Genomic DNA, 27,335 nt, shown 5'->3' on the forward strand with positions numbered 1-27,335 from the left:
ATATTTTGCTTCCATTTGTAAATGATGACCTTTTCAATGGCTCCTTGGCTGATGGTTTGTGTAGGTAGCATCAGTGTGGCATCCCCTGAGTGGACACCTGCATCTTCAACATGTTCTGAGATGGCATGGGAGATGACCTGTCAAAGGAGAGTTTTTAACAGTTGTCAGACATCTATTTCCAGGTACTACTCCATCACCTACCCCCTTTGACATTTAACCAGATCTGGCATTATTAGTGAATTACTCTGCTAAACTCCCATTAATGGCAGGAGAAAGAGCTGCTCCACTGTCTAGGTATCAGTGTAAGGTGAGAAGCAGCCTCTACAGAGAACAGAGAGGGGAAAAGGTACTGTTTTTTTCTCTTCCACTGATTGCCAAAGCTATAAACAGAAGAAGACTAAGTCAACTAGTGACAGTGAGGATGGGACAGGAAACTACAGTAGAAACAGCTTTATCTTTTAGACACTCGAAAAGAATACAAGAGATGTGAATGTCTAGGGAGGTTAACCGCATCACACATCACACACTTGCAAATTTTGGTGGATTAGAGAGAAAGATTAAAGATTGAATGCAGAGTTCTTTAAAGTGAAGTTTGAGAGACCAGAAAATATTCTTGTCCTTCTCTATAATAAGGAAACAAATGGAATATAAAGATGAATGACCAAGTTTGTGTCACTAGTGAGATTGAGAGGAACTTGAAACCTTAGCAGTCAGACCCAGAAGTCTATATGTTAATAAGATGTGTTATTCGGGAACTTATAAAGCTTACTGTGAGGAGAATGATTCCATGACTGTATAAGACTCTTGTAAAGCACATAGATTTATTTATTCATCACATTTATATATGGCTTAAATAAGAGTGGCATTGAGTTTCCATTCTTCTGATGTCACTTTTGAGCTAGCTCTATGACACAGACAAGGCTGAGTGGCATTGGTTTATAATGAAAAGTAACTAACAATGGTGCTTATCTTCACAGAGGGCTTGTAAAACAAACAATGCATGTGAATGAGCTCAAATGTGTGTGTGTAAGTCTATATGTAGAGTATATGTGTGTTTATATATGTGAGTATGGTTGTGTGAATGCCTGGATGCACATGTTTTTTTGTGTTTTGTGTGTGTGTGTGTGTGTGAGAGAGAGAGAGAGAGAGAGAGAGAGAGAGAGAGAGAGAGAGAGAGAGAGAGAGAGAGAGAGAGAGAGAGCAGGGGGGCAGAGAAAGAGAGAGGATTATCTAGGAATCTAGGAAACAGGAGCTATCATACCACTGAACTGAGAGAATAATGATAAACCTGAGTGATATGTCCACTTCAGGGAATAAATTTTAAATTTGTGTAAGTAACCTGAAACATTTCCAAAAGACAGATTATGGGACAATGTGCAACAGATTGAAGGGGAACGCCTAGTACACATCCCAGAAACACAGAGCAAAACCAATGAGCCAGCATGGACTCCACTGGGAGCAAAGTAAGTGAACAAACACATCTGTCTCCAGGATAGTCCCCATCCTCCATCTCCATAGATGTACAATGACATCCCTCCTGCTTTCTATCTCTAGCTTCAAATAGTAAAGGTGGAAAAAAGGGAAGTTTACTCTATGATCTAAAACAGAAGATTAGGAATGAGAGTTCTAGGAAGGAAAAGAGTATCTCAAGATGGATAATGGGTGTTCCTCAAACAAAAAGAAGACTTTAACATATAACCTAACAGTTCTGAGGGTGTGGCTCAATGGCAAAACACTTGTCTATCATCCTCCAGGTCCTTGGATTCATCCCAGTACTGAAAAAACATGAAGGCAAAAACCATATGTAATTTTTTATCCTTTTTTTAGTGTGTTTTCAAGACAGGTTTATCTATGCAGCTCTGACTGACCTTGAACTCACAGAGATCCACCTGCCTCTACCTCCCTGAGCACCGTGATCAAAGGCATGTACCACCACTTGCCCCAGCTACCATATGTTATCTTAAAGAAATTTGTGCTCTTTGTCAACAATGAGTTAAAAGAACTAGATGAACACCCTCTGAAGATGTTTCAGCAAAAATTCCTGTCCTTAAAGACAGGAGACCAGAAATAGTATCTCTGAGCGCTTCACATCAGGATTACAAGATTCTATAGTTAATAGAAACCATCCTGAGTTTAAAATAAAATAAGAAAACTCTATTCTGAACTGCTAATCTGCTAGGGAAAAAATTGATATGTTTGGCAGTGTTTTGAATTATTTGCAAAACAAAAGATGAAGGCCAATTTTTTACTATATCCTTGAGGCAAATAAAATGACATGCCTCTCTGAAACATAAAGTACTACATTTCAAGGTAAATCACAAATGCTTTATTAAGACAACCAGAAAATTCAAGTGAAACACTCTTCCAGTTCCCTTTCTCCTTGAAGTCAGAGGTTTTTCAAGCCATTCCAGGTGTGATATGGTAAGCTAATTTTATGTTATTGTTCTGCCTACATACTTCTGTTTGGTTGCCTTTTTTACTCCAATGAAAAGGAGGGGAGAGAGTGGAAAATAAGAGAAGAAAAATCAGAGATTCAATTAGAAATCTTAGAAAGCAAAGTATTTGGGTGTTTTATAACACTCGTTGAAACATAAAAGGAATGCCACAGACAAAAGAAAATGAGAATGAAAGATCTATTCAAAAAGAGTGATGAGTGTGGGATGATAATTGATACTGAGCATCATCAAAGAGAAGTGCTAACAGTTTGAAATTCGAGGAATGAGATACCCATGACACTTCCACTCAATCTTCAGAGACTTCAAGAGTTGGGTTTTAGGGTTGGTTTTTGTAGTTGTTGTTTGTTATTAGGGACGTGGGGTGGTGGGGGTGGGGTGGTGTTTGTTGCAGTGATGGTAGTTTTGATTTAGCAGCCTCCCCACTATGTTCAGCCATGTGACTTTGGGAAACTGTGCATTCTAACCTGTCAATGGTTCAGGGTGGGAAGACAAAGACAGGAAAACAGAGAGGAAGTACATACCCTCCCTTCTTTGCCAACAGCATCCATCTCCACTTCCCGGGCCCCTTCAATGAATTTAGTCAGCACCACTGGGTGCTCCTGCCAGCAACAGCAAACAAACAAAACACAGAATTAAAACCATGAGCATGAATTCCATGTATAGTATCAGGTAGCTGTGTAGCTTGAGTAAATAACAAGGTAGTACTTGCAGAAAACTTAAGGCCAAACATAAAGCAGACGCTCATTAGTTAGTCTGTTTTGTCAGAATAAGGTCATGCTCTGCTTACAGTAGGGGCAAGTGTTTTTCTACAACACTGAGGACTCGGCAAACTGCAAATGAACCCTGAAATCCCAAATAATGGCTTCTGAGACAGTTTGAGAAAAGAGGAGTCTATGGATGAGACAAATGTGGCATCCTTCCCTTCTATCAGACTCATCAGTTTTATTCTGTACCCTGTAGATTATTATTGGTCCAAAGTCTTTCTGTCCTCACATGGGTTTGCAAAAGCTACAACTTTCTAGTCAAAATGTTAATTAAATGTGTAAGAAATGTGAATAAGCTTAAAGGACAGTCATGACCTTCAGTTTTACTTTGTTTTTGTTTGTTTGTTTGTTTTTTCAGTTTTGAAGATGAACTCCTTTTTTTGAAGTTGACAAGCCTAATCCTGTTTTTATAGTATGGTGATGGCAATTGGATATCAATCAAATCAAATATATTTCCTTATTATCCTTAACATGTGCTTCTTTTTGGCAATGTTCTGGACTGTCTTTCAGTCTTGAATTGCTTCCTGTGCTCAGTTGTCCTAAGACAATGTTGAGGTGCCCCTCCATACCCAGACTGGTACCGCTTCCTTCCCGCTAAATGAAAAGGATGACTGGTGATCTTGCCCATCTATGTGTCTCCTCCCCTATGCTCTGGGATTCGGCATCCCAGACCACTTGTAGTATTTGCCTGTCTTAATGCTTATCTTCCCTGTGTGGGTATCATCTTTTCTCAATGTAATCTTTCATATTTCATCTCACCTTCAAAGCCTTGGACAAGTTCTGCCTTCTTGAAGATTTCTCTAAGCCCTTCTGGTCACCATGCTAAACTCATCATCTTATGCTTGTGTTAACTTTAGCAAATCTCCTTGAACACTGTAAATAGAGTTTAAACTTTAAGGTACATTTTCACACTCCTTTCTCAAGGCTCCTCATCAACCTTATTTTCCATGAGGCCCTATCACTGATATCACTTTAAAGGATAAGCTATTAATTTCAAAGTCAATATTTATGTCTCTATGCCTACCTGCCCTCTTTATTTTACATTTTAATCATGTGTATAAATATGTGGGTCTGTGTGTGAGTATGGGCATATAACGGTCATGCCTGTGGATGCCAGTGATGATGGGTCCCTCTGGAGCTTCCCAACATGTAAGGGGTGTGTGTGTGTGCGTGAGCGTGTGTGTGTGTGTGTGTGTGTGTGTGTGTATGTGTGTGTGTGTATGTGTGTGTGCCTGAGTGAGTGTGTGTGTATGTTTGTGTGTGTGTGTGTGGTGTGTACATACATATATTTAATATTTAATCACTAAGCTGTCTCTCCAACCCCACTAACCCATCTCCTCATCCTCAGTTCTAAATATTCACCACTCTCTGCCTTCGCTTGGTCACCATTTGGATTCCTCTTGGGCTGCCCCATTCAAATGGTCTAACATGGAATACATTTCTTCAACTAAGCTGTCTCCTTCTCTAGCATTTCTCACTTCTGTTATGTCACTACCCTCTAGCCCTGTTGTCTGGGTCAGAAACCCTAGTCATTCTCATTACCTTTCATCCTTACCCTCTGCCCATTCACCAATTCCCTTCAATGAGTATCTTTGATATTTTTCTCCATGTTATTCGAGAACACTGCCATCTCCATCCTGAACTACCAGAGTAGTTCATTAACCCTTCTCCATGAATTCAGTGTTGCTCTGTAATTCACCCTTTCTATACTACAGCAGTACAGTCAGTGCTGTATTTTATGTCCTTTATATGTAATGAATGCTTTATCTGTTTCCAGAAACCCTATGGTCTTTCTCACCTTCAACTTTTTATATATGCTGCCTCTTTCTTTCTACTCACAGGACAGATTTTCACCCAGTTAACTCTAAATCAATCATTAGATATTAACTTCAAAATCCTGCTGCAAAGACTGAACATTAAAATTTTTACAGCCACCCACAGCATCCCAGATTTTCTTCGTTGCAATGCTTACATCTAATTATAACTATTTCATGCTTTGATAGTACAAGCAAAGAAAATCTGTGAGTGCAGATAGTGTGTGCATAGCATATGTGTGTGAGTGTATATCCACAAATATGGTGTGTCTGTTTATATGTGTATATATATATGCAAAACTATAGAAATGATTACATATGAATTATTAGATTATCTTTCCATGAGTATATCCTTTGATAGTGAGATGAAAACAGTATCTTTTAAATATTATATATTGAATGAGCAAACAAAGGAACAAAGTAATTTTACTCTAAATATATTTAATTGAATATCATGGGCTCTGTTATAGCATGATGGAGAGCCTTGAACAAGAATATATTCCACAAGGACATCCCTATTACAAAACTGTGGCCCTGTATGGGTTCATCTGACACATTGACAGAAAAATAAAATAAATTCTACTGAATGGAAGACCTCTGAGGCTGAAACGTGCCTGGAAAAGATAAAGAGAACCATACCCCATCCCTCAAATGCAGTGAGTTGTTTGTGGCCCCTCTGAAGAGAAACACAGCAGGATCTTTGGCAAAGACTAAAGTATAAAAGTTAGTTAACTGAACCATAACAGAGATGTCCTTCAGTAACAGACATCCATACAAATGTAAGCTGTAATCCCATTGATTTCCTTTCTTCAGACTTTACCTTTTTCTCACTCATTATCTTTCTCCACATTCTCCATGAGCAAGCATCCTTGATGACCAGCTATCACAGAGGAAAGGGGCCCAGGTTTCCGTGTTCAGAACAATCTGCACTCTTTTCCCACTTTGAAATGCCTCGGACTTCGTTCTTCAGCTCCCTTCAAACTCCACTCGCCTAACTTCAAACTCTTCTCTGAATTGTTCTTTTTTTTAAACCACAACTAGCCTTTGAAAGCTTTTTAAAGGAAAACATTACTTTCATCCACCACAGTGCGAGGTCTGCAAATCAATAACCCTGCTGGGTAAATCTTAAATGGAGCACACCAAGGTAACACCAACGGAGGAAGTAAAAGCTTGGGGCAGTTAAGAAAGGTGTCTAAGTCACTAGAAAATTATAAACATTTTTGTTAACTCACAGATGCAGTGTGTGAGAATGGAAAAAGAAATCAATAGGTGAACAAGGGGACTTACTAATAAAGTTGCATGTTTGATTAAGGCCAATCCCCAGGTGTGAGAATTAAAAGCTAAGAAAGCTTTCACTAGATAATGACAAACATGTCTGGATAGTCCTGGAGACTCACGAAGAGGACAAGATACTTATTAATCATCGCTCCCAGAGTCTCCAAACAAATTAATTCGGATGATCAAAATTGCATAGGTCTTCTTCTTATCCACTAAGCCTAAGAACTGAGTCATCACCTAAGACCTTCTTTTTCCTTTTTAGCTTTTCATTCTTTCCTGTAACAAGCTAGTACACAGAAAGGAGGAGATCAGAAAGTGGCTGTAAAATCTTCGTGTGAAAACAAAATCTGAATAGAAAACTAGATACCAATTAGTCAGAGTCAGTGAGAGGAAATGGGACACTACCTGAGACACTCGAGTTGCCTCCTCAAGGAATCTTTTCATCTCATCCTCAGAGAATACCACGTTCATGGCAGACCCACTGGGAAGGGTGGAGGGAAAAGCAGGTGAGTTTCTTTACCAGTTCAGAAGTAAGGAATATCACATTTTATTAAACAATTCCAAGCAATGTCTAGTTCCAATATGGTAGAAGGCAGAAAAGTATCTTCTTTTCTAAACTGAGTTTTTATTTCATATAATCACAAGGGCAATAAATCAAAGACAAAAGTCAAAGAATTTAGATATGCCCCCCAAAAGAGCTGCTCCCAGCATTTGAAATGTCTCGTAATTACACTGTCTGATTCACAGCATCAATACTTTGCTGGTTCCAGGTAGATCTTAATGGTTAACATGATTCAGTCAAGAACATAATTTTTCTTGCCCTGTTCCTTCAGTGTTTGTTATCAACAGCTAACCTTAACCTATTGGCACTCTGCAAGGCAGGTCAATTTTTAGCCGCTATAACAATAGGAGTGACTCTTCATTACCATTTGAAAATATCATATGCAACCTCTGGCTGAAATGCATTCAACTGTGTGTTTCCTTCTAAATACCTAGGAAATAATGCTATCTTAAATAGAGTTACTCTGAATTTTGACACTTTCAAAATGAGATGGGAAAGTAGGAAAGGAGGAGCATTGGAGTAAGGGAGAAAAATTACTTCCCTCTTCTATTAATAAGTAATATTTTGTTCATCTTTTCTAATTATGATAAAGTTCTGCATGAAGCAATTGCTTTATTGGCTTGTGAGGGGATGGCTGAAGCAATGAAACAGAAGAAAAGTAGAAGGCAGATACAACGTGCAATGCTCAACTTTCTTCCAACCCTCTTTAAACACGTGCCCATTGTTTAAATTGAATTACATTAATTCTTCAAAGTAGTTTTATTAGACTGGTTTACACAAAATGTCATTTCAATAAAAGGGCTCATTTCCTCTTCTCTTGAAATTTTTCATTATTTTTAAGGATCCCATCTCAAATTCCATTCACACTTCCAAATTGTGTACAGCAAATTGTGTTTCTCTTATTATCCCCCCTCTCAGAGAAATTATTCCTTACATGTGGTAACATCTGAAGAGACTAAGTGATAATTCACAACTTCCCCTTTGATGATAGGACTTAGTTCCAACGTTTAATATAAAAGATCCTCTCTGCCCATGTTCCTTGCCATCATAATTCATCTATTACAAAAAGCTGATCTCAAACACTCAGAAACTTCAAAACAAAGACACGATCCAAAGGTGCCAATGAAAATTGGTGATGCCAATAGATGCCCTGGTTTGTATTTTAGTATTTTCTAAGTAAAACTATCCCTCTTTAGTTTGGCAAGGAAATGCTGTTAGCCGTGCTGCTTCTAGACGAGGATGGCAGTGTCACTGTTAACAACCCCAGAAGAAAAATTAAGCTGAAGAAACTGAGCATTTGTCTCACACTTTCTGTGTTGCTTGAGAGATTGTGGCTGGACTAATGACTCACTACACACCAAGGCCTAGTGTTCTTTGCATGCAGCATGCATTTCTGTATCTCCCAGATTTCAAATCATTGTTCTGGAAAACAATATATTACCTCAAAACATAGGAAGGTCTCAGTAAGCAGGGATAGCCCACAGAGTTTGCAAATTCCAGTGCTTCATTCTAATTAATAGGGAAAAAACAACATGAAGGGTATGAATAGTTTAAAATATGCAATAAAAATGCAGGCTTGTATCATTAGATCAAGGGGTAACCTAACTCTTTATTCCTCCTCTCAAAAGACTCCATTAAAATGTAAATTGGACACCGAGATACATAAAATTCCTAGTTTCTCATTCCAAATATCAAATCTAGTTCAAAAATAGTTTGAACTTCTTTTCATTGTCTGAATCTTAATGAGAATGCCACTGTCTGTTTATAACCAGTATTTAAGTGCAATCATGGAAACACAGCTACTTAACAGTAAGTTCACTAAGCGTGGCATGCATTCTGCCTGCCCTCTAGTTAACTTCACTAGTAGTTAACATTTGGGTTAGGACTCTGAAAAAGCAAACACTAAAATGAGGCACTTGTTCCTCTCCTTACCAATGTGTTAACAGCTTTCCAAGGAGCCTGGGCCACCTTTAGCTCATCCAAGACAGCTGAGAAGATGGAGCGGTCCTCAGCCCTGTCAATCTGCAGAGGGCTTGTGCCCATGATCTTGACACCATTCTTGTATAGGGGAACAGCCAAGTTGTTTGGAATCTGGCCTCCGACTGATATGATGCAGCCATTACATGCCTAGAAGAGACAATCCACAGTGTCAGTCACTGGAATAACATGAACAGGAATGCACAGCAATGCTATAAAATTGACAGCATTTCCTCACTGAAATATTTATCACAATGGTGAGATTTTCATCTCGCTTACCGAGGCACAAGAATATTAGATTTTAATGCAATGGATAAGTAGAACTTCTTTTGACTTTGCAGGTAATTACAGCCTAAAATCCATGCAAAATCTCCACAGTACCACATATGAATATCACTTGAGAAATTTACATAGACATTTTTTTAAAAAATAGTGAACTGTGTCATGTGCTTGTGACTATAATCCATAGAAAACTAATAATCCATGAATTCCTGGGACACTTATGCCATTCCCTGAACAAATACCTATTTTCCAATTTTTTCCTTTACTCAGAGTTCTTTCAAAATGTCCAGTACCTAGAGAATAAAGTGCCTATCCCCAACCATTTAATACTTTCCCGTCATATCCATCATTGGTCCTCTCAACCCAGTGAAACTACTCTATTCATTATCTACAAGAATGCATGCCACCATTAACAAATTCTTTATATGACCCAAACCTCTTAGACTGTTGTTCTTATCCTTTTATGCCCTCAGGTATTTAGCCTCTAACCAACTCTATGTTCAAGTCCATTTACTTCTCACTTCCACTCTGATATCCTAAATACCGTCCTTTCTTCGCCTGATACCTTGGCATCTCTTCCTGTATTCAACAAAGCATTTTAATTCCTGCCTACCAGCTTTATAAGCAATTGCGCGCACACACACACACACACACGCTTATATCTGTATATACATATATATAAACACATATACAGAGATAGAGATAGATAGATAGATAGACAGACAGATAGATAATTCTTAAGGTTTGTTGAACCCATGAGAAAGAGCTTTGTGTGATAGGTAACAGGGAACTAGACTTTCAGGTAGTAGTTAATTTCTTTATCATTTCATCCTGTGTACTGATCACTCACCATGAAGTTCAATCATTTTGTCTATAATACTGTACAGGAGCATCACCATGATTCTCATAGTTGATACATGCATTAAACCCTCAAAACCCTACATTCATTCTAAGTTTATAAATAAAGACATTAATATCAAAAATATGACAGCCAATAGACATTGTGCTTAGCATAATTAAGTAATGAATATTGATGGCCCTATTGAAGTAATAGATACATGCCAAATTATTTTATCATGATTTGAAATTGCTTTTGAATTACTCCTATAAGGAATGAAGCTAATATCGCTCTGGTGACAACAAAGTACAGTACTGCCTAAACAAACACATTGCAACTGAATTCTTAGAGACATTGTAAATGGCATTGAAAATAATAAAAGTGTTCACATCTTTCTTTACCATCTTTTAAAAATTCATTCAACATATGTCTTTGCAAAGCCTTTAAGAACAATTATTCTCTTTATTGCCCTAATCTGTGCTTCTTATTATTTTGGGTTGATTGGCGGTACTGTTAAGATATTGAGGCTTATGCTGTGTTGATTCCCATGGTTGGCCTGCCCCTTTCTGAATGGAGATAGAAGAGGAATGAATGGTGTTGGTATAGGGAGATGGAGGGAGGGGAAACTGCGGTGAGTACATAAAATAAACAGAAAATTTAAAAAGAAATACTAAACTAGAATAAAAAAGATATTGAGGCTTATAAATAAGTTTCCCACTAAGCATATACAAACACTTGCATGTGAAAAACTTCAAAGAAATTAAAAATAGGATCCATGTTGACTAAAGTAGAGCTTGAAGTTGAACAAAATTATATGAATAAATATATCAATATTTTATTAAACTCATTTCTCTTTTTCCAAGAAATTGACAACTTTTAAACCAAGAATAAGATAGACTCTACTATTCTTTACTTAAACCTTTACCGTGTAACTGAAAGGTGTATTTGTTCTTTATAGTATCCCTGTGGGGTGGTTGTTACTAACACTGTTGTGTAGCTACAGAAACTGAGGCTCACTGAAGACCAGCTCTCTCTCTCTCTCTCTCTCTCTCTCTCTCTCTCTCTCTCTCTCTCTCTCTCTCTCTCTCTCTCTCTCTCTCTCTCTCTCTCTCCCTACCTCCTTTCCTCCCTCCCCCTTCCCTCTCTCTTGTTTTTCAAGACATGGTTTCTCTGAGTCTCACTGGCTATCATGTAGACCAGAGTGGCCTGATACTCAGAGATCTGCCTCCCGCTGCCTCCTGAGGGCTGGATTAAAGGCGTGTGCCACAACTGCCAGGCATCCAAGTGTATCATATAGCTAACTCAGAGCTGACATATGGATTCATCTCTGTAGACTATGAAGGAGCTACACTTATGTAATATACCAAATATCTAAGAGCTAGACCAACTCCACTAGTTGTTTTCAGACATGGCTAATATTAGAGGATAAGAGAACTATTTGAAAAACATTCTTTTGGAAGATGGCAGACAAAGCAAAATCTTTCATTATCAAACCAAATTCTCATCATTCATCACTGGGAAATTGAGTCATGTCCACAGGAGAGCAGAGTGAAAAAGTGGGTCCTATGCAGGGCTTGTCTGTGCAGCAAGAGGAATTCAATGTGAGAGCATATTTGCTGAACAAGGCTGATATAGAGCCATTTCACAGAAGGCCCTAATCTAAGACCAATGGTTTCTCACCCAGTGGGTCACAACCCCTTTGGGAGTTGAATGATCCTTTTACAGAGGTTGCATATCAGGTATCCTGCATATCATATATTTACATAACAATTCATAACAGTTGCAAAATTAAAGTTCTGAAGTAGCAACAAAAATCATTGTATGATTGGGGTCTCTGTAGCATGAGGAATTGTATTAAAAAATAGCAGCATTAGGAAAGGTGACAGCCACTGTATTAGCTCTTTCCTGACTCTACAAGATTTGTAAATGTATACTTAGAGCAGAATCCTAGCATTCCACGCAGATCACCCATCATCTATTTCCTGGTCATTTACTCCTAAATACTGGGATATAGTACTCTAAAGTTAGGGTATTTGTAAATTATTTAGTGCCAAAACAAATCCACAGATTCTCCAAGTTCCACTGCACTGAAGACTGAAATGAGAGCATGAAGCATGCGGGACAAACACATAATACTTATCTATATCTCTAATCCCTCAACTTTACTTTCAGCTTCATTTCCAACTTGACACAATGATGTCCCTAAGTTTAGACAACATGAGGACGTTTCTAAGCATTATCCAAACTACACTCACACCATAAATTTATTTTAAAACCCTAACAAATTAAAAGAAAATGCTTCAAATTTATTCAAGAACATTTAAATTTATTCTAACCATTAATCATTCTAGTCAGTGCTGATTAAATGTTGTAATTCAGGCATTATGCAACACTAGAAAATGTCTTTATATGTTTCCCAGTCTGGTCTTAACCGCATGGACTCAAATTGTCATTACTATTTCATTTCTCTAAGTATTTGAGAACACAGGTGCATCCTAACATGCCTGGCACAGACACACACACACACACACACACACACACACACACAAACACACACACACATACACAATGTTATTAAATAAAAAATATACAACAAATTTAGCAAAAAGTCTTAAATATGGTTGAGATATAACAAAACTTAATGTTTCCTTTATACTTTTCAAATGGAAATCTACTGCAAAATAAAGAGATGTATGAATTTAAGCCCAGACCTCTATGACTCTTTTTCCTTGTTAGGGTTTCAAATAATCATCTGATCCATACAAATAGACATACTAATAATAAGCATGATGGGTGTTATTAATTCTATCAATGCAGCAATTTCAAGTTATTTACTTGAAAATGCTTTAAGAACAATTTCCCCTTATAGGGAATAGTCTAAGCAAAGTTGAACACTAGGAAAGATGCCATCTAGTGAAGTTGTGTCAGTGGTGCACACTGGCATCTTCTTTCCTTGACCCTTGGCACTCACACTGTTGTTAGCAAGCAAACAAGTACACTATCAAAAGTCAGACCTCTCCTCCAACAGAACCTTGACACATGAACAGAAGAAATGAATGACTGATAGATACTCGTGGTCACTCTGTAGAATGAGTGTTCCTTTCCTGAAAAAAGTGTGATAAACCCATAAGTGATGTCCACAGTCAAAAGACTATACTAAGAGAGTAGTTTCTAGGGGAAAAAGATATTAAAGAATAGTGGGAAATGGATGTCAGAACTTCCCTCAAAATCTGTAAGAAAAACAGCCTCAGTGGTAATCTGCTTTACTCACTGGACAGGTCACTTCTTAATGCTTTATTCTAGTTCAGTTACGGTCCAAAACCAGACTAAGAGGCTCATCATATTTGCTACTACCCCCAGGTAACCACGCACTCATGAGAGAATCCTTTCTCTTAGAAATGACTTAAATGTTTATTTCTGAAGATTGTTAGGCATGTTTTCAATTTCTTTAAAAAAATATGCTGTGGGATATGCTAAGGCATTCAGTATCTCAAGGTAGGGTAAGGGCAGTCTACAGTAGAGACTCGCCCATTATCAGGTGAGATCAAGCAGCATTGTGGAGCCTGCGCTAAGGAAGGACAACAATATCAAGATAAGAAACACACATATGTACATCTTTATGTATGCTACATGACACGCCCTTTAGGATAACCTAAAGAACACATCTGTGGAATGTTGTTCATCAACCTTAAATCACTAGCCCATAAAAAATAACACTTAATAACATTGGCAAGATGACAGGTCAATGGACTGTAAGAGAAAGCCTTCCGAACCAGATTCATCTGGAAGAGACTCACTGATCTCAAACTGAAGAGCAATGATAATGATTTCATCTGATTGGGTAAGGGACGAACTGGTCATTGGCAAATAGCTGACCTGTCCCCTCTGAAAACTGTTCATCATTAAACCACATCATTTATTGTATGTAGAGATGACATCTTAAATCATTTCCAAAAATGTTTATGGAGACCCCTCTATGCTAGTTAATATGTGAGTGGTATGTGTTACCAAATGAAGTTTTCACTATGGTTGGAATACACACACACTAAAATGATAATTCTATGCCAAGACTTCAAAAATAAAAAAACAGAGCAATTGTTTTTTACAGAGTCTCACTATAAAATTAGGCAATGGAAGAAACTGGTGGTATTTCCTAAGAAAAACTGCACTATGAATCTACACACATGAAGGTAATAATATATAAGATCTCTCTCTCTCTCTCTCTCTCTCTCATTTTTTCCTCCTCTTTTTTTACCTCCTGGTGGTAGATGTCTAGGATTCTCTCCAAAGACAGCTCTTCAAAGTACAGTTTGTCACACTCATCAAAGTCAGTGCTCACGGTCTCAGGGTTGCAATTCACCACCACAGTCTTCTTGCCAAGCTGGCGCAGAGTGCGGATGCTAGAGACAGCACACCAATCAAATTCCACACTGCTGCCTGCAGAGACAAGGATATTTTGGAAAGGAGTGAGAGGGCAAGAAATATTTCTCTAGCTAGTCCAAGCTAAAGAAGCCAATGTCTTCCAGTTAAACTTTTAAAACAAAACTTCAGACCTGTTTACATACAGTGTTAATAATAATAGAAGAGGGGACTATTTAGACAATAGTGAAATGTTGGTTTGATTTATACTTAAGTTTACTAATAGTATCTCTGCATTTGAAGAAATCAGAGCCTTGAGGTCAATGGGAAATATTATTAACTGTTAAAAAATAACCTTCATTTACTGAATGAAAACACTGGCCTCAGTGTGCTAAACAGCAAAGCCAGTAATTAGAACACTTGAGATCTTGCTTTAGTCTTTTCCACTTAATTGCTCTTAGAGGGATAACCCAGAAGTCCCTGGGGTGACTTTCAGCTTTGACATATCTTCATTGATTGAAGAGTCCTGTCCTTTCTAAGAGTGGGTGACCTTCTACAAACTAATCTGAAGCATAATAAAAGCCTAAGTGACTCAAAATATCACTCTTCTGGGATGCCATAGGAACCAAAGCACACATGCTAAGTCTGAATTTGGCCATTATCTTCTATAAAGTGTTATCAAAGTGCATTTATCCACATGTAGCCACGTGCTCCTTCTCAGTGTCAAGAAAGTATGTGCTTGGTCATCAGCTTGGCTATTCTTCCCCAAAGGTTGAAAAGTTTCAAAGAGAAGAGCTTAGGTGCTCATGAAAGCTTTTAGACTCTACAGTCATAAGTCAAGCACTGTGGTATAAATGGGTGACGTTTACATAGATGTGTTGGAAACAAGATCCCTAACACAATAGTATTTGGAGGTGGAGCCTTTGAAAATGTAGAGCCCTTATGATTAGATTCATGCTTTAGGGTCATCCTTGAGAGGGAGTTATGTCCTTCTTTGTTCACAAGACAGAAAATTATGGTGTATTATAATGATACAAAAGGAGACAGAATTTATAGTTGAGATTTGTGCTTGAATCCCACTTTTCTGCAATTAAATCACTTCATAGGTTATTTCTTTCTTATTTCTCTGGACCTCAGTTTCCTAACTTCTAGAACATTTTTATAATAACATTTGTTTGGTCAACTCTCAGAATAATGGAATCAATATTTATAAAGGGCACTATAAAAACTATAAAGCCCTATATAAACATGTTATCACATTACCAATGTGATATGGACCACAGCCCAGCACCATCATTCCATGTTCATCAAATTTGATGTCATGCTCCTGAGAGGAAAAACAGAAAATATAGAGATTATATTGTTATTATTCCATCTAATTAAAGTGCTTGCCCCTTCTCTAAATATGTCTTTCCCAAATGCACCTCTACTCGTCTTGGGAAATCCCTAAGTCTAAAGTGTTATAAAATCTCCTAGAAGCTCTACTTATTTTTAAGTTTAATCTGCTCAATATTTGCAACTTATTCATGAGAATGCAGCACGGTCACATCTTCTCTTGCTTGCTTGATTTCACTGTTAAGACAAGAATGCATACAGAAACTCCTCATGGCAGCTGTCCCATATGGTGCCACTTCTATTACCAAGGTCAGCAGATAATCAGAGAGGAAAATGTGCATTACCTAATGAGGGCTACCCCCTAAACCCAGATCTCTCTACATGTGTTACTTGTGTAGTTCCTACCTGGCCATTGTAGGTAACATAGAGATAGTTTGTAACTGATGGGTATTCTGCGGCCAACGTATCAATCTGCAAGAGAAAATTCATTACTTGATGAGGATTTACTCTTTCTATCAAAATCTTTAAAGACTCAGATTTTTGTACTGCTTTCATATTTCCTCAATGTCTATTACTGTCAAATGTAAAGGCAGGAAAAGCTATATATAATCAAATCGCTTACTGATTCTGAAAACAAAGGAGACAAAAGAAATAACAATACTATTTAGTGGTCACTTGAGCAGTACATAACTGGATATCTCCCAGTGCATCTCAGACCTGTGCAGTAACACCACCCACATAAAATGTTTTTAGGTCACCAGGACCGCTCACTCAACTCACCTGACCTAAAGCAGTTGTGTATGAAATCTAAGTCAGACCAAATGACTTGTATGGGAAGATGTTTTCACTTTGCAAACTAAAGCATAGGATTTAAGTTAGTGATAGCACTAATGGGTGACACAAATACCATAAAGCCACAACAGGCAATGGGAAATCTGGATCTTATTGGGCACAATTGGAAAAAGTAAAATCAATTCTACTCTCAGGGGCCACTAGCTCTGCTTAGTGAGCAAGAATTTGGGGCTGACAGGGCAAGTTGGGGCAAAGCTGGTAAGAAAGAAGAAAGGTAATAATTGCTGAGCAGGAACTATTTAGAATCCAGCTTGTGACCCAAGGTTTACAAGTGCGCCTTAAGCCCACAGAGAAAAGTCAATGATTTTAAAGGACAAAGAGCAGCTGGTGGTACTTTAAGCCAAGATACTCCTTCCATTAATGGAATTTAAAAGAAGCCAACCAAATGGCATACCTATGAATGTTCATGTGTGATTGTCATGAATACTAGATGAGATCATTATGCCTAGCCCCATCACAATGAATACTGAATGAACCGTAATGATGGGGCACTTAAAATAAAGTATTGCCCTTTAAAAAGTTAGTGCCCAAAAAGATAATGATTTTTTTCCAGAGGTTCAGCTGATCCATATATTATCACACTAAGAATTTCTGTCACTACATATATGTTTGGGCATAGGTCAAAAGCAAAGATAATTTTGCTCCTTTTATTTAAAGCGTATAAGTCATATTTTCTTCACACCTCACTGCCCCTTCATCCTTTTCACTTTATACATGAGTCAGACTATGCTAAGTAAACCTAACAACCTCATGAGCATCAAACAATTGGAGTCCTTTCTAAGCACTCTTTGTTAATGATTTTGAAGTGATACCTACATTTCCAAACAGAAATCCTTGATAAAGAAGGATATTGTATTACCTGTTTAACCCAGGGGTGGATGTTTTTCTTTAATCTCAGCTCCCTTGTCTGGGCTTCAGTCAGTCCTAAACATTTGGAAATCTGCTTGTCTGAGAACCCAATTTCCTTGGCCTTTCTCAAGGTTTCTTCTGTAATAGACTCACTGGGATTTAATGGAAAAGAAAGATTCAAATATACCAAACACACAAGCACAGTATGAACCAGTGAACTGTTTCATTTCAAATAGACGAGAAAAAAATCCTCCTATATTCTGTCTCCGAGCAATTCATGTCTCTTTGTCTTCCAAAAATACATAAATATATAATCCACAATTCTTTCAGCCCTTGTGAGGCCTCGAACATTTAGCAATGCTAACATCTCTGTAAACTCCAACTTTCACAAATGCCCCCTCCCCCTCCCCACCCCCAATCCCTTTAAAATCTTATATTTCCTGTTCTAATGAATTTTCTTGTTCAGGGATAACTAGGGACTTCTTAGAAAGTCAGAAGTGCTTTCTCAGTGTCCCACTTTGTCACTTTACTCTTCTGTCACACAATTCTTCACAATGAGACAAAGTTTACCTTCTGCTAAGTAGCATCTTACCGTGTTTTGTTTTTTTATGTATGAGTGCTTTACATGTATTCCTTCATGCCAGAAGAGGGCATCATATCTTATTATTGATGGCTGTGAGCCACCTCATGCTTGCTGGGAATTGAACTCGACACCTCTGGAAGAGCAGCCAGTGCTCCTAACCCCGAGCCATTTCTCCAGCCCCTCTTGCCCTTTTTCTTTTTCTTTTTTTTTTTAATTCACTGCAACTAGTGTAACTTTTGTTATGGCTCTGCCCTCTGACACCTACTCCAGTCAGACCACATCCTTTCTCTCTATACATTTAGACACCATCGTGGGATCCATTAGCCCAGCTACGTGATTATTAAATCTGTGGCTTCTTTTTCAGTAACTGACTTTTACTCTAGGTCTTTCTTGTGTGTGAAATAGGAATCTTCTTGAACTGGGTGTTCCAACATTACACAAGACTGAACATTCTCTCTATAAACCGATCATTCATCAGATTATTCCCAAAACCTAGCACATTATCTGGTTCACAGACAGTACTTAACAAATATTTATCAAACAAATGAAGTTATGTTTGTGTAATTTTCTGTGTAATAGAAAAGACACAGGTGTGATTAAAGCCACCTTTAAACTAAATTTCAAAACCAATAGAAAAAAATAGTTGGTAAAGAGCTAAGTTGCATAAAAATAAAAATGCCACTGGAGATCATCTATTGCCCAATACCTGAGGGCTGCTTCCAGCAATATCTGATAAAATAAAATTAAATTACAATGGTTTGCCTGTCAATACAATGAAACTGAAACAAAGAGCTGTGGTAACAGAAGCTCTACCTCATGCTAAATGAAGCATTATTGCAAAAGCCCTAATAGGATATAGTTGAGGAGGAGGACAAGTTATCTTCTTCTGTAGGATAGACACTGGTAAATTTCCAAGTTCTACTAGATGGCCCCAGTTCAAATTTATGCAAGCAACCATAACTAAACCCATTAAGAAAAAATATATGTAGGGAGATGGCTCAGAGTCTAAGAGCATTAAGAACACTTGCTGCTTTTTCAGAGGCCCTGGGTTCAGTTCCAGGACACATATGGAGGCACACAACAGTGTGTAACTCCAGCCACACTGTCTTCTGACCCTGCAGGCACCAGGCAGGCACATGCAAGGACACAAATCTATACATGCAGGCAAAACACTCATACATACACATAGAGTAGGTCAACTACAGTGGGAGGGGAGAAGAGAGGGCCATGGAGGGGGTAAAAGTCATCAAAATATACTATATACATGTTTGAAATTATCAAAGAATAAAAATTTAAATATGTTTTAAAAGTAAATTATTTCAAGTGGCAAGCAAGTAATATAAACACAAAATTTAAATATTATTTAACACCCTTTGCAATATAAAACAATGTTATTAGTAGATAATTGTAGTACATACTACAAATGCAGTGTCTTAGGATAGGGATACTGTGAGCAGTTTGTGTATGTCCTGTCTGTACTGTGCATTTTAACATGAAACATATGCTCTATGTTCCCAGGACATATGTGAGCTGTTGAGGCTATTACCCATACCTCCTAACTGTGTGTTGTTTTCAGTGTCCAGACAGTGTTCTACAGAAAATAGGTACTTGTCAGTATAGATTTCATCCTCTCCCACAGGTGAGTGAGTTAAGCCCAAAGGAGAACCATGTCTAGATACTCTGTATTGTGTGAGTTTGCTTCCTTATATCTTTCAGACCACCTTCTAAACTGACTAGAGAATATCTACAAGCAGAAATTAGTTATAACTTTATTAGAAATAAAATTATGTTCTTTCAAATAAAAAGAATATACTGAATTAAATCATTTGCATTTACATGTTTTAATCTTTGACCTTTTTCAAATAATTTATATTTTAAGTTTTAAAAAGAGACAGCCGTATGTGTGTGTGTGTGTGTATGTGTGTGTGTGTGTGTGTGTGAGTATGCATGCATGTGTACATGTGAGTTCTTTTCTGGGTTTTATTATCAGTTTTAGTGTAGATTATTTTAGCTTTGACTTTCTCAAGTCAATTTGGTTTCCTGTTAGACCTAAAGCCCTTCTGTCTCTAATCAGTGAATTCTTGCCAATGCCTTGAATTTGTTGTTTAATCGTTATTTGGAGTTTTAACATATATATTGTCATAGCAATGCATTTTCTGAGAAAATTATTGAATTACTGATTTCCTATTAATACCCAATGAGATATGCCCATCCCTTTGCTCTATGCTCAAGAACTGTGCTGTCCAAGATGCAAGCCACTAGCCAACTTTCTATTATATATAAATGTTTTTTCATAAACTTAAAATTTACATCTGTAGTCATTCTAGGCACATTTCAATATGTTTAATAGCCTCACGAAACAATTAGCCACTCTTATCATGCAATTCAATGTACTGAATATTCTCCCTAGAAATTTCTGCTGGAAAGTGATGCCCAAAGATATCTGAAGCAAAGGAATCAGACAGATTCAAAGTAACTCATGGAAGGATATGCTTCTGGTACATTGTGAAGTCAAAGGAGAGATAGCGTGCATGCCTGTGAGAAGTCCTATAGCAGCAGAGGACTGAGAAGATAAATGTAAAGAAAGCTTAGCTCTGTGTAGGTGAAAATGATGACAGATGCTATATAAGCAAGGGCAACTGTATGTGAAATAACCTACAACAGCCAAGTTCATGTCAGATAGGGAAATACTGGGAATCTTAGCTGGAAAATGCTTAGGAGCCTGAATGGGGACAACAAAGCAAGTTCTTTGTTCTGTCATCAGTACTTTCATACTTGTGAGCCTGGACATGTTTCAGGAATGAATGACAGGAGATAAAACCCAAAATTTTTACATTTCAAGAGGCCATAGTGTGCTAGAGATGGACGAGCAGCCATTGGTATGCCTGTACTACATAGACGCTATTCTGAAAGGCACCCCCCCACATATTATATTAGTCGAGAATTTTGAAACAAGTACATCAAAATAGAACTGCACAGTGCATATTTTAGGTTCACAATCTGATTCTTAGAATAATTTCATAGTAAGAAAATGAGCTATTTTAACATTGACTATTCAGTAACTGTTTCAACAACAGACATGATGGTTTGACATGTCTTGAAAATTAGAGCTCATTAAGACAGACTGACATATTATTACATCTGTGTTCATACCTTAAATGAATGCAAATACTAGGTAAGTGTGTTCGTGTGATGTCCAAGAAGGATTTTTATAGGATTTCACTATAGCCTCAGTGCTATTAATTTCTGCTTTTAGACACGAACCATCATAAAGCAATTTTCAGTCCTCTTCTCTGAGAAATAAAGGATAATTATGACCCACGATAGTAATTAAAAAGACAGACAAGTTTAGGTTTGATGTCTTCCCAGGTTGGAACTACCTGTTTGCATATAACCCAGCCCCCAAGACAGAGAGCAAGAGAGCCATCTCCCACTGCCCTCTCTTCTGTGTAAAACAAAGCTGCCTGGCATGTATTTGCACTAAGAAGTAAAGTGACTATTTCACATGTTCTGACATAAAATTTTACTCTATCCCCCACTACAATAAAGTAATAGAGGAGACAGTGAATCATATAAAGTTAAACTTCCTCAATATCATATTCAGGAAGAAAGAACCTACATTATTGTTACTCAAACTGTGGGTCATAACACCTTTGGGGTCAAACAACTTTCACAGGAGTCACCTAAGACCATTGGAAAACACATACCAGTAGCAAATTTACAGTTATGAAATAGCAATGAAAATAATTCTATGATTGGAGGGTCACCACAACATGAGGAATATTGGAAGGCAGAGAACCTTGTTTAAATGGACATGGGCCTGGTGTAATAGCATCAGATATACCTCCTCCCTTTATCCCCACACCTACATTCTGTCTGCTAAACAGAACTTCCATCGCCATCACAAGAAGTTGGTCTTTCCATTTTTTTTCAAACTAGTTGGAATTATATTTTAGGGAAAGGGAACATAACAAGTTTATTTTTGCAATGGAAAATGAAAATCTTTATTTGGAACACACACAAAGCCCAATAATTGCTAAGAGAAATATAAATGCTGAATTCATATTCAAAGCTGTTTTGAAACCTCAATAGGGAATGGTCCATTTACATTATATTATAAATCAAGGAAGCATTATACCAAGCTAGGAGAGTGATCAGCTGAAGGGAACACACTGCACTGAAGCACACAGGATCTTAAATGTGTGCAGTAAACCATCCTTCTCTTATTTGATATGTATGTGTGGGCTGGCACCTGGTTTATTTTCACTTTTTTAAAACATATACATTAAATCTGTATCACAGAGCTACCTCTTCTAAAATATGCAATTTTGATTTGTCCAATCAGCTTTTCTTTTCATAGTTGAAGAGTAAACTCTACAAAAATTGGAGTTTCGTAATATCCTAGTACAATCTAGACAATAAAATAAAGACACACCTCGTGGCAGGGACATGGCCCACTCAAAATCTCTTGCTCCTGTCTACTCAGAAGCATAAAACAAAGAAAGAGTGAAATTTTAGGAAATAAAACATCTAAAGCCAAGACAATGGGAGTTTTACACACTCTGCTATAATCTTTTGCTGGTTAGACAGCACAGCTCAGCTTCTCTGGCAGGGAGCCTCTCGTATGTTCTCTGGGTTATAAACAATACACGCTTTTCTCTCTCCCTGACTCCCAGTGTAGATTTTGTTGCTGTGGTTTAAAATTCTACCCTGTCATCTTGAAAACTTCCACTACTCAATTTGATCTTCAATAATAAATGATGAAAGGAAATGGAATAAGTTCTCCTTAATGAGGAAATTTTCACCTGGCACAAGGAGCTGGGGAAATCTATTAACAGACTAGGGGAGAGCCTGCAGCATGGCAATTACCAGGGGAGCTGTGCCCTTGTGGGGTCCTCTCTGCCACTTGTCTGCTTTTGTCTGATCCACCAGCTCACAATTCATACTAGATAAATTTCCCTCCATATTGTACAAACTCTAATGTGAAACAAGACCTCTACTAAGTCTACAATTATGGGACGGGTCTACAGTTATGAAATGGACCTACAGTTTTATTGTTGTCCTTTCTCTTAGGAAAAACAAAAGGTAGAACTCAAGTCCCATGCTTAGTAAATGATCCCAGGTTTAACAACAAAGGAGAAATGAGTGGCATGTTCTCATCCTCCAAACCCTCACTGACGTCTCCCTTGGGTTTGCACATTACTAACAATTTTTGGCATCTCAACATATTAATGCTATGCTACAATCATACTAGTTGCTGGTGGAAAAATTATTTCTCATCTCATCTTTTTGTTTTGGGGAAGAGGCCATGCCTATATCCTTAAGAGAACTGCAGAAGATCTTTTGCTAAATCCTAAGTGGTGTTCAGAAAAACGAACAAAAAATATTAAAAGAGGATACATATACCACAAGGTTAATATTATTAACCTGTCTTCATTTCTAATACCATCATGTCATGTTGCTGTATAGCAATGAAGTCTTTGAAGGTTGTAAAACTTTCATCCTTGCATGTCATACGCAGGGCAGTTGTGACCCACACCAGTGTCCATAAGAAAGCACAGCATCATGGAAATGATCTATTGGGACCTAAATCCAGCTGGCATTAATGATGCCATCATATCAGAAGCACTTGTTCTCAACAGACAGCATCACCTGAAACTACAGTTTAGCTTGAAAACACAAAGTACACTAAGAACTCCAAAACTGGATAGGAAATCAAGACTGTAAGTGTTTTAAACAGTCCATTTCTAATTTTTCTATTCTATATTATTTCCTGTTTTCCTTTTTTATAGTTTTTGTTTATTTTTGTGGTCCTGGGGATTGAATTCAAAGCTGTGGGCATGCTAGATAAGCATATTATCACTAATTTTTAATCTCCAATCCTATATTCATTTTTAAATAAATTTTATAATTCCAGGTTATTTATAAATACTGTGATATTAGTTTTAATTTGTTAAAACCACTAATATTCTATCAAACTTAAACTTGATATCATAATTTTCCTATGAATAGTAATACCAAAGTACTAATTATGGCCAGGTTTGGTGGTACCTGCCTTGAGTTCTAGAGAAACAGAAGCAAGCAGATCTCTGATTTGAGGTCAACCTGGTCTACATAGTGACATCTAGAACAGCTAGGGCTACATAATAAAGAGACCCTGTCTTCAGAGATAATTACATACAAATTACTAATTATGAAAAATATCCCAGTAAGTTTGTTGTGATTCTGATCCTTAATAAATCACATTTTATTTATCAGTGATTATTAATTGAACTCTTTATGTCTCTGCCTATGGTTCAATAGATGAAAATTATGTAAAGACCAGCAAAGAATTATATCATACAGCTGACTATATCTAAATTATTCCATTCCATTTCAATGAAGCAGATTTCCAATAGGATTCACCTGAGTCAGTGGAGGCAAAAGGCATAGTGTATACAATGAAGTATGGCTTTGGTTCTGATTAACACACTTAGTTGTGATTTTAAATCCACACTTCCACCACAAAATAAAGAAAATACATTATGTAAATAAAAATCTTAAGTTTTGTGCCGGGCGGTGGTGGCGCACGCCTTTAATCCCAGCACTCGGGAGGCAGAGGCAGGCAGATCTCTGTGAGTTTGAGGCCAGGCTGGACCGACAACCTCCAAAACAATACAGAGAAATCCTGTCTCGTAAGGATTAAAATAAAAAAATCTTAAGTTTTGCATGAACATAGGTTTCAAATTTGTTACTCACAGATAAAAAGAGAACATTCTAAGACCTGGCAGAAAACCCAGACCAGATATTCTTTGATGTTGTAATCTGTTGTTTCAATAATAAGTCTATTTGAAGATTCTTGGTCTTTGTTAAAAAAAAATAAAACCACAGGTATTATTTCGACAGAGGGCTTTTTCAAATGCCACATATGTCCTACTGAGAAACAAATATATAACTTCAATGCATACATGATTTTCATTGACTTATGGAAATCAGCCAAATCCTACCATCACTTTCAACTCTGCAAAGGAAAAAAAAAGGGAAGAAAAAAGGCCAAGAGGTAAAACAAAGCATATGCACTGACCAGATAATAAGTGGTCCATGGAGGTAAATGCATGGAGAAAAAGAATGGAAACCAGAGGACCACAATGAGGAAAATGAGGAGGAGAAAGGAAACCAGAGAGAGTTCATTATCACAAACTGGAAAGTCACCTAGATTTGGGCCACACCTCAGTCACTTTTGTCCCTTCCTGTCCTAGGTAGCATTCTTGTATACAGTGCTTGAGGTAGTGGGGAACATCATAGATTTCACTCCTTGAAAATGAACAATCAAATTCTGAAGAAAATGCTCCCAGACATTTTGGGTACCAACATGAGGCATGACCATTCCAATACTCCATCTCTATAATGATGTCTCAGGTATTATTTACCAGAACACCCTGAAATTGCGCCTGTCTTGCATGCTTAGTTTTCATTTTCCCTTTATTGTTTTACCCACACCTCGACATCCAAAAGAAAGCTCATGCCCTATTTTAAATATATAGGTGTAAGTATGTTAGAAGTTACTATTAATAAATCAAATGTTTGAAAGAATACCTTGAAATCTCTGTGCCTTTAAAAATTCTGTTACAGAAGAAGCTTTGGGGCTTCTTCCCTGTCAGGTTCCCTGTATGTTTCCCAGAAGAGTTCCAGAAAAGGTCACATTCATTACAATACTTCTGCTCTAAGTGAGGTCAACTGTTCAGGCAGGAAAACATGCAGCTCACAACATGACAACTAAGGAGACCTGATCTCCAACTGTCTGTTTAAAAGGCATGTTTCTAAAAGCTTTTGAAAAGGGTTGGTGACTAGAAATGAAGGCAAAAGTACGGAGGTGGAATTCCTACTTCCCCTGACTGACATGACATAAAGGATGACAAACACACCCGGTGTGACTCATTTTTACCATCTATAACAAATAGGACCATGCTATTTCCCAGCTGTGTCATATGTAATACAAATGTGCTCTAAGAGCTCAAGAAAAACGAAGTTGTCTTCATTATAAACAATTTCCAGTTTTTGCCTTAACTTTCCTTACCAAGTAAACCAGATCCTTCAGTACAATCAAAAAAATATTTATGAAAATTTCTTGTCAAAACTTCAAAAATGTCAATATTTAAAGACACATATTTAGTGAAGAAGTATAAAATGTTGCCTATTTTCAATAAGTAATAAAAGAAATTATTCTGCACCTGTAAACATTCTGGTGCTTAGTGGCTACCTGTATATAATCTCTATTTAACAATGCAAAGTAATTAGATAAAGCTTCTTTATTAGTAAACAGTTCATTTACAGCCCTCCTAGATAATTAGAAAAAAAATGAGAACCTAATGATGCTGATTCATGCCATCTTCCGCCACACTCATTTATTTCTTGGACCATTCATCTTGCAATTAGTAATTTGGTCGAGCCTTTTAAGCAACCAGAAATCGTGTGTTTTCTTTCCTTCTCCTTTCTTTGCTATAACTGAGAAATTTTGATTTTCATAAAGACCAATGATATTTCTTATTTAATTGGTATGCTATCATATATATTTTACTAAGTACTTGCTTCACATTGATTCCCAAGAAGATAAAAGATAACTGCAAATCATTTGTATATGCTCCAGGATTTATGCTCTTCCTTAGAAAGGTGAATTCCATTTCATGTTCTAACAAATCAAGGGAGACTCTTACTATGAAAGACTAGTGCAAAGTATATTAAGCAAGTGTAATGGCTCAGTTGGTAAATGGGCTTACCACGCAAACCTGAAGACCTGAGTTCAGTCCTAGAATCCACAATGGAAAGAGAAAACTGACTTCCAAAATATGTCCTCTTATTACACATGCTATAGCATGTGCCTTTACAGACACACACAGTAAATTTTTAACTTAAAATGTATATTAGTGCATTTACATATTTACTATAATCCCTAATGGAATTTGTAATATAATTTTGGATGATGCCATGCATGTAATAATTATAAAACAATGATACTGTGTAGTTTAAACTATTACAACTGATGGTCAAATAGTTTGACAACATTCAGCTCAACCTCTGCTCTTACACTATCTTTGCTGAATAGTTAAGATTCTCTCATTAAACTAAACATGAAAAACAGCAGCAACCATGATGTTTCACTTACTAAGTAGAATCCATGCACTCTCCTACTATATGTTTCTCATTATGTTCCTGTGGCTTCCCTCCTGTCTCCCTGTAATCAACTTTGGTAGACTCACTCAATTGTCTTCCACTCCTCTCCCTATCCCTCTCTCCATGCTGTATCAGACCGTTGATAGGAATCAATAGGAACTGTCTTCCTATTGATTTATTTTGTAGTAAATTCTCTCTTCAAGCTGCTTCCATGACAATGAGGTATTTTAAAGGAA

At 37.3% G+C, this 27,335-nt stretch overlaps 1 protein-coding gene across 3 annotated transcripts in view; it reads right to left on the reverse strand.

The window, feature by feature from the left end:
• Cps1 (carbamoyl-phosphate synthase 1) overlaps nucleotides 1–27,335 on the reverse strand; it is a 117,218-nt gene that overhangs the window by 19,110 nt on the left and 70,773 nt on the right. For all 3 annotated transcript variants that reach the window (XM_040753392.1, XM_040753393.1, XM_005070541.4), the window contains exons 23-31: nucleotides 17,377–17,518; nucleotides 16,071–16,136; nucleotides 15,594–15,657; nucleotides 14,227–14,408; nucleotides 8,807–9,001; nucleotides 8,316–8,383; nucleotides 6,718–6,793; nucleotides 2,978–3,055; nucleotides 30–137 (exon numbers count right to left, since the gene is read on the reverse strand). In XM_040753392.1, the coding sequence (XP_040609326.1) occupies nucleotides 30–137; nucleotides 2,978–3,055; nucleotides 6,718–6,793; nucleotides 8,316–8,383; nucleotides 8,807–9,001; nucleotides 14,227–14,408; nucleotides 15,594–15,657; nucleotides 16,071–16,136; nucleotides 17,377–17,518 (979 nt within the window). The remainder of the gene's footprint in view (nucleotides 1–29; nucleotides 138–2,977; nucleotides 3,056–6,717; nucleotides 6,794–8,315; nucleotides 8,384–8,806; nucleotides 9,002–14,226; nucleotides 14,409–15,593; nucleotides 15,658–16,070; nucleotides 16,137–17,376; nucleotides 17,519–27,335) is intronic.

This window comes from Mesocricetus auratus, unplaced genomic scaffold, assembly GCF_017639785.1.
Source record: "Mesocricetus auratus isolate SY011 unplaced genomic scaffold, BCM_Maur_2.0 Super-Scaffold_100010, whole genome shotgun sequence".
Taxonomy (NCBI): Eukaryota; Metazoa; Chordata; class Mammalia; order Rodentia; family Cricetidae; genus Mesocricetus; species Mesocricetus auratus.